The following is a 12,222-nucleotide window of genomic DNA, read 5'->3' as shown; positions in this document are numbered from 1 at the left end:
TAACAAACATATATATATACATATGTATAAATGTACAAAACAGAATAAGTGTCATAAGAATACTTCAATAATCAAATAACAAATTTGTAGGAAATAGATGAAATGTATACAATTTTTGTTCAAGATACGTTTTGATAATTAGACAAATTATAGATTACAGTTAGCATGTGAAACTTGAAATTAGTTGCCATAATAGTTCTACATCTACTCAAGATTACCATATTGTTATTTGTTAATATTGTTCACTATTGTTTATCAGTACCAAATAATGTGTATGTTTGGTTTAGAAAGACTAAAGGAAGAAAATGTTTGTTTAGCCCCCCCCCCCCCCCCCGTTATTTTCAATAGGTTTATATCTACTGAAGATCAAATTATTTCTTGATATTAAAGTTAAATGGCATATTCAATTGTACTAAAGTAACAATGCCAATTCTTTTCAATTTATTTCTCCTTTAAATGAATAAATTGAAGAGGAAATTTGCTTTCTTATAAGAAATACACATCTACTTAAAGATTTATTTGATTAAGATATCACTAAGAAGACTCATTTGCAATAGTATAATCCCTCTTGATGCGATGGTGTTAAATTCGTTTCGTTGCAAGAAAATAATACAGAGATGCCAACTTGAGCTAGTAGTCAATGTAAAGCATTACACATGATTTTTTTTTCTTCAAAATGATGGCATTATTGTAACTTGTGAAGGTTTCCATGGCAAAGAAGAGTGTAGTGGGTCACCATGTATTCTTTGGTGGGCATATGTTGGTCCTGAAAAAGACCACCCAAAGTCTATGCCACCAAAGATGACTGGCATTTCTTCTAAAGTTAGCTTATTGTCAAAAGTAATGGAAGATACTTCACAAACAGTAATGAACTGGCTGTAATCATTATGTTGTTGTTTATCAGGTTTCAGCAAAGGCCTCTATAATTGACTTCACTGTTACCATGAAAGGTCTTGAAGATCAGCTGCTAGGACGGGTAATCCTCACGGAGAAGCAGGTATGTGTTCGGTAAAATTCATATTTTTGTTACAGCTATGAGACAAATTGTAGTTTGAGAGAATGAAATTGCATTGCCTGCCATTTATTTCCTTTCTAGAACATCCTCCTTGTGGCAGATAGAAAAGAAGAATTGGCCTTGCATCTTATCTCATTTTCAATCTATAAATATGTGAAGTATTCTGCATTGTAATTTATTGTGAATCAGTAAAAAGCTCCTCTATCCACAAAGCTAGATGAATCTGATTGTTTAATATTAGATAAAATGAATTTGAAAAAATAGTGAATGTTTGACGTTATCAGCTCACCATTTGCATATACCAGAGGAAGTGTAATATTTTGTTTTGAGAAAAAAAAAAACTAGAAATGCCATAATTCTCATATTTTACATCCGATTTCGATGAAAATTTGTGTTTGATTTCTATCTATATATTATAGTCAATTTGTTGTTGTGAACTTAACTTTTAGATAAAGATGCATGATTATGCATATACATATACATATGTTAATGTGTAGTGTTTTTTTTTATTATTATTATCATTATTCTGTTTCTGTTTATGGTAACTCCCAAAGGAACTCGGCAGGACAGCATTTTTGCTGGTAAACGCCAAGCTGGTATATAACCAATTACCTAGGAAACATTTTTACGTCTAGGTTAATCAGTCATAGTGGCTGACCTTATAGACGACAGATATTACTCTCTGGCCTTTTTTTTATCAAAGTGGAGACAATGGCAGAGTGAGGATTCGAACTCACAACCTTGCAATTATGAGTCCAATGCTCTAACCACTGGACCACACAACCCATTATTATTATTATTATCATTATTATTATTATTATTATTGTTATTATTATTATTTGTAATATTATTATTATTATTATTATGTATTAATTATTATTATTGTCGTGGGTGGGGGTTGGACCTTGCTAAGGGACCGGACAGTTCAATAAAGAAACCGGGACACCAGATCTAGGGCAGTTTCATTTAATCGGCGTCATAGGAAACATTAAAAAAAAAACCAAGGTCAGAAAAAGGTCAATCAACTGCTTCAAACTACAGGCTGCCACTACCAGTACAACAGACTGCAACCCCTGGACTGCAAACTCCACAGCCACTGCAAGCCCCACAGTAGCTCACTACCAGCCACTGCCACCCACTGCCACAGGTAGACCCACTGCCTATTGGACCAGCTGAAGTCCCAATTCTCCCAGCGAAGAAATCTCCAACACACGTTTAAAACTTCTCGTGCTCTGCCTACAAACACGTCCGTGCACGTAGATCTTCAAATGCCTTCTCCTAATCAAACCACACCCAAAGGGCTATCACACGTGAAACGGTACGAGTACGACCTAATTAAAGATGCATATATCAATGCGCTTCAAAAAAAGTAAATTCGGCCTAGTACGATTACGTAACCTAGCGTAAATATTCGAAACACCTGGTTCAGATACGCAGATCTCACCGCACAAATTAAATCCTTATAAATTTCGCCTTCACAAAAGTCCATTTCCCGACATCTTCCCCGCTTGTTACGTTGTCGTCCCCGACAAACTATATCTATAATGATTAACCCCAAAAATATACTTGAATCATTATACACAAATCCATTGATTTTATCAATTCCAAAACAATTATAGCAGAATATCTATGAAATTTGATTTCACACCTTTTATAATATATTTAAGAAACTGAACACTATATCCATTCTCTGTCAATATATAATATGACCCACAAAGAATTTCATATTTCATAGCTCAAAATAATTCAATCTTATACTCCTATCCTATATATACATATATATGTCACAAACCGGTCTCTATCAATATATGACAAAAAAAACAAATGTCACATTTCCAAAATATCAATCGTATACTACTGGAAAAGGAACCATGAGTAGCTGCACCAGCATCTTTGTAATGAAAAGATATTTGAATATACTGACAAACCACTTTTTCTCTAGAACAGGAAACAAAGTAATGCCAAATTCGAAAATTCAATACTTTTCCCACTGTTGCTATTAACCTCCTTTTCTTTTAGAAAAATGAACCCCAAAACATTAATCATGTATTAAATCAAGTGCAAAGTATCTCCTTCCCCGCTTGTGTCATAGATAATCTGTACATTTACATTAACAAGTGGGAAGGCCTGTGATGGAGGACGTGGGTAATCGAAAAGGATTTCGATTTACACCCTTATTACTTCGCGCCGAACGTCGGACCGGGGCTCTTACTTCGGGTTCCGGATTCCTCATACCCTGTCTACTCGATAGATAGAGCCAACCTGGGATATCGCCCTCATCATCACTGTCATCATTGCCGTCGTCATTTTGGTTCTCGATGTCGACATCATCAACGTTATCATCAACGTGACGACTAAGTTCACTCTCTGCTTCAACATTATCCTGAGGGTAAGGGAAAATCTGGTCTATCCCTCTATCTTCCTGACGAGGATCTTCAACTAGGCGACGTCGATTTACCCACTTAGCTTCTCCTCCAGTAACCGGGCGGATCTGGTAGACATCCTCTTCTTTGTTCTTTGTAACAACGATGTAGGGTCTTTCATAGAACTTGTCTACAAGTTTATGTCTGCCTGTGAATGCATCACGATGGAGTAGCACCCTGTCGCCTATTCCCATGGCAGCAACAGATCCTCTCTCTTTCTTCTGTTGTCTCTTTTCCTCCTTCATGGCATCCTCTCTCTGCCTATCAGATACTTTCCGACAAGCCTGTTCTACTAATCTCTGCTGCTCTTGGCCATAATCATTCAAGTCTATGGGTGACTTATTCAGAAGGTGATCGATGGGAAGAGTGGGAGTTCTGCCAAACATCAGGAAGTAGGGAGTAACTCGAGTTATCCTGTGTGGCGTTGTGTTATACATGTGAACAACATGGTGAATCATCTCTGGCCATCGTCTTCTCTCTTTCGGATCCAAAGCCCGAAGCAACCCACACAAGGTTTTGTTAAAGCGTTCGCACTGCCCATTCCCGGATGGGTGATATGCCGTCGTACGGGACTTCTTGATCCCATACAGTCTGCAAAGGTCTAGTACCAGTGTACTCTCAAAACACCTTCCTTGGTCAGAATGGATCCTACCAGGGATCCCATAATGTGAAATCCAATGGTCACGTATTATCTTGGCCACCGTCTCTGAAGATTGGTCTCGACATGGTACAGCCTGTGAGTATTTGCTAAAAACATCTGTTAGCACTAGTACATCTTCATATCCCCCGTGCCCTCTGTCTAGTTTCAGAAAATCCACCGCTATTACCTCTTGTGGATGGAAAGCCATCAAATGTCTCTGAGGGGGGCGCACTGTTTGGGTAGGGGGCTTAGAAGTGACGCATCGAAAGCACTTCTTCACATACTCCTTCACATGTTGAGCCATACCTGGCCAATAACATCTCTCTTTCAGCAAATTGAGTGTCCTCTCAACACCTTGGTGACCCCACTGGTCATGAGTTAGGCTCAACATGGTCTCCTTCAATATCTGTGGTAGAAGCAGTGGTCGAATCTTCCCATAAATTGGGTCATCAACCTCTCGATAGAGTACACCTGAACATTCTGTGTAGTTCTTCCACTCCCTTAGCCAACTTCGCAGAGCGACACTGTTTGACTCTACCTCTTGACCAGGTATCCAGTTTATCTTCACTCTTCTAAGACCATCATCGTCCTCTTGCATTTTCACCAGTTCCTCATTGCTGTACGATGGGAGAACACTGGAAACAAGTCCTCCTCCATTGTCATGCTTCACTGTGTCCTCTTGCTGAACATCACACGGTAGCAAACTGGTTGAACCAGTAACTTCGTTCACCATGGCAGTTACTTCTTCATCTGACACGTCTAATACTCTACTCAAGGCGTCTGCACACCTATTCGATCGGCCTGGGCGGTACTTCACGTCAAGGTCAAAGGCAGCAAGCTGAGCCACCCATCTGGTTTCTGTCGCTCCTAACTTTGCACTTTTAAGGTGCACTAAGGGGTTATGATCAGTGAACACCTCACAGTGACGACCTTGGATGTATGGGCCAAACTTATTCACAACCGCCCATTTCAAAGCCAAGAGTTCCAACTTGAAACTCGAGAAATCGGGGTAATTTCTCTCTTCTCCTCGAAGAGTTCTACTTGCATACGCTATAGGGTGAAGTCTTCCATCCTTATCCTTCTGTGATAGGCATGCACCCAGTCCTTTCCCACAAGCATCTACTTCCAGGGTGAAGTCTTCATCGAAACGGGGATAGGACAATACTGGGGCCTTCGTCAATAACTCCTTCAAAGCCTTGAAGGAAGTCTCTTGATCATCGCCCCACTCAAATGATGACTTCTTGGTTTGCTTCTTCTTAGCAGAAACCTTGTGTAGTGGTCCAGCCACATAAGCAAACTCCGGAATAAACCTCCTGTAATACGAAGCCAGCCCTAAGAAAGAGCTAACATCACGTCCGTTCTTGGGAGTAGGCCACTCCCTGATCCTCTTTATCTTGTCTTCATCGACAGCGATCCCGTCACTTGTCACCACGTGTCCCAGATACGTGACTTCCTGCCTGAGAAATGAACACTTCTTCCCTTTAACTCTCAAACCATTATTGTGAAGTTTGGTTAGCACTCTATCCAACCGAGCCAGATGCTCTTCAAGCGTCGAAGAAAAGATCAGGATATCATCCAGGTACAAAATCACTTCAGTCAGATTCGTATCCCCAAGAATGAATTCCATGGTTCTCTGAAAGGTTCCTGGACTATTGCACAGCCCCTGTGGCATCCGTAGGAATTCATACAAGCCCCAAGGTACCCTGAATGCAGTCTTCTCGATAGACTGCGGGTCCATCACTACTTGGAAGTAGCCATGCGCAAGATCAAGGGTAGTGAAGTACTTTGCCCCAGTCAAAGCTTCCAAGGTCTCCTCTATTCTTGGCAATGGGAAGGAGTCTTTAACTGTCCTCGCATTCACCTGTCTGTAGTCGATACAAAGTCGATTAGACCCATCCTTTTTCTTCACAACGACAATAGGGCTTGCGTATGGGCTCTTTGATTGCCGGATAATCCCCTTATCCAACATCTCTTGTAGCATCTCTTTAATCTCACACGCCTGGTCTGGGTGGAGTCTCCGATAAGGCAGTCTAATTGGCGGGCCATCACTCAGATTTATCTCATGTGGGACAATACTACACTCCCCCAAGTCAAAGGGTCCTGCTGAAAATACATCAGTGTGCTTTGTCAAGAGTTCAGAGACTTTCTGCTTCTCATCAGCTGATAGTCCATCTAATTGCACACCTAGGGGAAGGCAGGGATCACCACTGCGTGGGCTAACTCCATCTCCATCATCCTTACATGGCTCATGCTCGGTGACAACGTAGCACAGAGAAACAAGTATGCTATCTGATTGTACCACACTCAAGAGGGGGTGCCTTTCAACTAGGCGCTCCTTGTCCCTAATCTGGTCTAGGATATTACATCCTACAAGTATCGAGGTACGATTACTGTTCTCTCTGTCTTGAGTGATCAGGAAGCTACCAAGTACCATCCGTAACTGCGACTCCTCCGACGCCTACCACATTCAGGGAGAATGGCAATTGTCTCGGGCTTCCCAACTTGTCTTTGAGGTGGCTATGATAAACCGAAGAAGGAATTACCGACGTCTCAGCACCACTATCCAAAACGCAGTCAAGCTCTTCTCCACATATCAGAATCTTCGTCCTTGGGCATGAAGAAATCAACCTGGCGTATAGACCCTCATCACTGCACGAAGTAGCACCCATGCTTGACTCTTGGATTGTACCCATGTTAACTCCTGGATGCTGGCTGTTGTTACGCTCTGACATGACAGCTAGTCGGCCCTCTGGGCAGTCCGTCCCCTTGCAGCCGTAACACAAGGTAGGTTCTTGGCACTCTGATCTAGTGTGACCCTTCTTCCCACAATTATAGCAGGTCGTGTCCCTTTTTGCTTTACTGCTACGACCAGTCCTCTGGTTGTTGTCCCTAGTCATGTGACTCACAACTTCAACTAGGCTCGAGACCTGGTGAGCCAACTTTGAAATATCACTTTTCAATAATTCCATCTCTGAAGGGCTAGGAATCTCCCTCTTTTCTGCCACTGCCTCCTTCACCAGCACAGCCTTACTGGCAAACGTTTCTTGTCCTTCGAAAAACTCTAGAACCTCCTCTCTCATTTCTAGAAATGTACTTCCTCTTGAGGCGAGTTTAATTCGTCGTACCTCTCTCTTCATCCAAGGCTCCCTAATGCCGTTCAAGAAGTTCTCTTTGAGCGAACCATCTTTAAGGAGTTCCAGTGCCTTCTTCTCCTCAGAACTGGCCGCTTGCTCCATTCTTGAGTGTAATCGCATTAAGACTCTACTGTATTCGGCGAGTGACTCCCCTTCTTGCTGTACCCTTGAGTGAAGAGCGGCACTCAGCGATTGCACGGACTCCGCCGGACTGAAGAGCGACTTCAGGACAGTGACCAAAGAATCATAGTTGCCTCGCACACTGGAATTCCTACATAGCACCTCTTCTTTGGCCGATCCAGTCAAATGTTCAACCAAAGCCTGGGCCTAGTTCGTGCCTTCTAGCTTGTACCTACGGCAGTAAGTGTCAAACTCCTCGAGCCATTCGGTTAGGGAGGGCTCTCCTGGCCCCTTAGGCAGTCCTCTGAATTTCTGTAGCTTGACTGGTGGAGCTGGCGGAGCCTGCTGCACGGAAAGGCCTGTCAGAACTCCGGTCAAGGCCTGCAGCATCTCGGACATCGACGCTTCTTCGCCGGGCATCGTTACAAGGGCTAGATTGGTCTTATTCGGGAGAAAAGGTTAATATACTGTACTTAATATAACCACAAGTACATAGTATACATCAGTGACAACAATTAATTTTTAACCTTTACCACTCAATTTAAAGTTCGTTCTTGACTGGCAAGACTTGGTTGACTTCACTGCGAAGACTTGCTGACTTGACCTCTATTGACTGGTTGACCATGGGGTTTTGTTCCTCGACTCCTGACGGTCATCGGCGAAGACTGCGCAGAACCAGTGATCCCATCCTCGTCGCCAAATCTGTCGTGGGTGGGGGTTGGACCTTGCTAAGGGACCGGACAGTTCAATAAAGAAACCGGGACACCAGATCTAGGGCAGTTTCATTTAATCGGCGTCATAGGAAACATAAAAAAAAAAACCAAGGTCAGAAAAAGGTCAATCAACTGCTTCAAACTACAGGCTGCCACTACCAGTACAACAGACTGCAACCCCTGGACTGCAAACTCCACAGCCACTGCAAGCCCCACAGTAGCTCACTACCAGCCACTGCCACCCACTGCCACAGGTAGACCCACTGCCTATTGGACCAGCTGAAGTCCCAATTCTCCCAGCGAAGAAATCTCCAACACACGTTTAAAACTTCTCGTGCTCTGCCTACAAACACGTCCGTGCACGTAGATCTTCAAATGCCTTCTCCTAATCAAACCACACCCAAAGGGCTATCACACGTGAAACGGTACGAGTACGACCTAATTAAAGATGCATATATCAATGCGCTTCAAAAAAAGTAAATTCGGCCTAGTACGATTACGTAACCTAGCGTAAATATTCGAAACACCTGGTTCAGATACGCAGATCTCACCGCACAAATTAAATCCTTATAAATTTCGCCTTCACAAAAGTCCATTTCCCGACATTATTATTTGAATGCATTGTAGGAATTAGAAGCAGAAAGAACTGCTCTGATGGAGGATGTGACGGCCAACAAGAGAAAGATGAAGGAACTTGAAGATAACCTGCTCTTCAGACTTACAAGTACACAGGTTAGTATATCAATTCCACTTTATTTAGTCTTCATACCTTAAGATGTATTACTCAGGAACCTTGTCAATATACTTTAAAGAAGTGATATGATATAATGGATGGAAAGTAGAATGTAGTATGTATCTGAAAATGGTGATCCCTTCCCTAAATAAATTAATGAATATATCTGTGGACAAAATTGTTTAGAAAATTTTATATCAGAACAGAAATTTTGGTACTACATTTTCTTTTGTAGTTAACATAAACTTAATTTGAATGTGATATGACAGCTTTTGGTTAAAAATTTTTTCTGTTGGATTAAATTCATATTTATAAAAAGTCAATATCCTACCGATATAAATAATATGTTTAGATTCATCAATAAATAAAATAGGGCAGTGATTTCATATATATATATCATTAATTAATATCATCATCTATGTATACTCTTTCAGGGTTCCCTTGTTGAAGATGAGTCCCTCATCACTATGCTTGCTTCTACTAAAGTAACAGCTGAAGAAGTGACAGAGAAACTTGTGGTAGCAGCAGATACTGAAGTTAAGATCAACGAGGCAAGAGAAGAGTTCAGACCAGGTAATGAACAACAGCTATAGTTAATGTATATGCATGAACAACAAGGCTTCAATATGAATGGATATTGTATAAGGATAAATATAGGTCAATTCAAATTACTAATCAATAAAGTTATTCACACCTGACCATGATTTTTCTCAGTTATGATTGTATTCATGAAGTTACAACTTTTCATATAAAATGGAAAACTGACAGAATCCATTTAAGGATAAATGATGTTAATCATTATTAATATTATTATTAATGCCCTGCACAGTGATTGGATTTGGACTACAGTGTACGGTACTGTATTGAATTGCCATAATGCACTGTGGATTCGCTATATGCTGGAGTGTGTTATGATAACTGTAATTTATTTGTAATGATTATATCTTAAAGATGATATATTTGTTTGATTGCTTTATTCAGTTGCTAATCGAGGTAGTATCCTGTACTTCTTGATCACTGAGATGAGCATGGTTAATGTTATGTATCAGACATCGCTCAAACAGTTCCTTGGAATATTTGATCTCTCCATGGCAAGGTAAATATTTCTTTCTTCTTATCCAAGTCACTTTTAATTTCCCATACAGAGATAAATAAGTCTAGTTGAGTCCTAAAAACAGTTAATGTTATTGCTCCAGACTTGTGTATTATATTGTCTCTAAGTTATGAAAATTAACTTGCATTAATATTAATGAGAAAGGAACAAATTTGTTCTTATTGTTTTTATAGCTGAAATAATTTAGTGTAACTAATTTTATCCCTAGGTGTTGGTGAATACTTTTATATCTTCTTGCTGTTTACTACTTGCTGTGCTTTTGTATTTGAATACTTATGATTCATATTCTTCAGGCATGACAATTCTCCGCGTTTCCGCGGATTTCCGCGTTTTTTGTTTGCTGAATTCCCCCCCCCCCCCCCCCCAAAAAAAAAAAAAAAAAAAAAAACAATTTTTTTTTTAAACCAGGGAAGTGCTATTGCTATTTTTTAGTTTTTTTTAATTGAATTTTGGACAAAAAAATCCATATAAATACTTCATTACAATCATTCAACTCAAACAGGTTTTTGGAGTTGTAAAATTGATAAAACCCAGGAGCTTAAGGGGGCGTTGCCCCCTGGACCCCACCCGTTAGCAGCGAGCGGCAAGCCGCTCGCCCGGTGGGCTTCGCCCACCGTCTTGTCAACGACATTTCCAAAACCCTTTCAGCTTTTTTTTTCATACCCAATTTTCATGCCTGATTCTTACTATAATCGCTTATTGTTTTTACTTTTGTTTACCTTATTGCACAATTGATTGCCACTTTTCTGTTGTTGATAGATCTGAGAAGTCACCCATTCCAGCTAAACGCATTGCTAACATCATTAGCCAGCTGACCTATGAAGTGTTCAGGTATTCCTGCAGGGGTCTCTATGAAAATCACAAGTTCCTCTTCACCCTCCTCCTTGCTCTCAAGATTGATCTTCAACTTGGCAATGTCAAACTCAAAGAATTCCAAACTCTCATCAAAGGTATGTATATCAAGATCATTCTGTCTGCTTCTCTAATTCATTGTGGAGATGTATGGTGATTGGTGTTGCTTGATAAGTACATATTTATAAGATTTATTTTCAGGGTGTCCAAGAGTTTGTAGTATTCAATTCAAATTATTTATGCCAATGTGGAGAAGTAGCTGAATATTTTCACAAGAAAGTCTTTAAATTCAAGGTTCATTGTTGTCATTTTAAGTTCTGTAATTTGAATGAACATCATGTATTATATTACTCATAGGTGGTGCTGCTCTGGACTTGAAAGCCTGTCCATCTAAACCATCAAAGTGGATCACAGATGTCACATGGCTCAATGTAGTAGAACTAAGCAAGCTACCTCAGTTCTCAGAAATCCTCTCACATGTATGTGTATTTCTTTTTAAAAAAAACACTTAATAAATTAGTTAAGGCTGACGCTTTATAGTGATATAAGAAGAGTAATCACTTTGTCAGAGCTTCAAATCTCTTTACCTTAAATCCAGTCTAGATACTATTTGCGTTGTAATCATATATGTTTTAATTGTGGCATTCCACATTCATTGTTGTATTTCTAAATAAACAACATAAAAAGAATTGAAAAATATAATCGAGTTCCCAGCTTCTGAACAAACAACACATCTGTTTTTCTTCTATTTCTATCACAGACTGCTAGTTATTTTGTACATCATATGTCTTTACAAAAATTATATAACTGACTAGCAAGATTAGATTTATCATAGCACTAATGTTCTTTCTTTAAATTCATTCATTGACATAGATCCAACGCAATGAGAAAACGTGGAAGGTATGGTTTGACAAAGATGCCCCTGAAGAGGAGATTATACCTGATGGTTATAACAGTTCACTGGATACATTCAGGAGACTTCTCCTTATCAGGTAAGAGTTTATTGTATAATCAAGCTTTGTAAATGTACGCCAGATTAACAATATTCATTATCTTCTAGCACCAATAATGTTTAATATGTTGTGTAATAATGTGTCAACTTTTATATTAGTACACTATCCCAAAGAAATATAATCTTGTCTTGTTAAATCTAATAAAACACTGCAATATATTTCTAAGACTTATCAGTGCTGAATTGCACTGATTGAAAATAGTATGTGATCTGAAATCTCAGCTGACCATTAGTGGTGATGTTCATTGTAAGTCCCCAATAATATTTTACTTTCAAGAATAAATGATAAAATAAGTAATGATTGCCAAACTTGTTGGTAATTAATGTGTCAATTTTATCTAAAGGTAGAGTCTTACATCTCCTAATTTATGGAGATTTTTTTTAATTCCAGGACCTTGCCATGTATTACAGGTTGTGAAAGATTTTGTGATTGAAGATTGATTGTGTTCAGGGATATTTAAGATTG

General features: G+C 39.7%; 1 protein-coding gene across 1 annotated transcript in view; it reads left to right on the top strand.

Annotated features, from left to right (window-relative positions):
* LOC129261620 (dynein axonemal heavy chain 8-like) overlaps window positions 1-12,222 on the top strand; it is a 108,487-nt gene that overhangs the window by 84,468 nt on the left and 11,797 nt on the right. Inside the window, exons 69-75 of the mRNA XM_064100109.1 lie at window positions 905-997; window positions 8,673-8,777; window positions 9,213-9,351; window positions 9,760-9,874; window positions 10,652-10,842; window positions 11,102-11,223; window positions 11,618-11,736. Of these exons, the coding sequence (XP_063956179.1) occupies window positions 905-997; window positions 8,673-8,777; window positions 9,213-9,351; window positions 9,760-9,874; window positions 10,652-10,842; window positions 11,102-11,223; window positions 11,618-11,736 (884 nt within the window). The remainder of the gene's footprint in view (window positions 1-904; window positions 998-8,672; window positions 8,778-9,212; window positions 9,352-9,759; window positions 9,875-10,651; window positions 10,843-11,101; window positions 11,224-11,617; window positions 11,737-12,222) is intronic.

Source organism: Lytechinus pictus, chromosome 5 (genome assembly GCF_037042905.1).
Source record: "Lytechinus pictus isolate F3 Inbred chromosome 5, Lp3.0, whole genome shotgun sequence".
NCBI lineage: Eukaryota > Metazoa > Echinodermata > Echinoidea > Temnopleuroida > Toxopneustidae > Lytechinus > Lytechinus pictus.
This window is presented reverse-complemented; position numbering and strand designations above follow the sequence as displayed.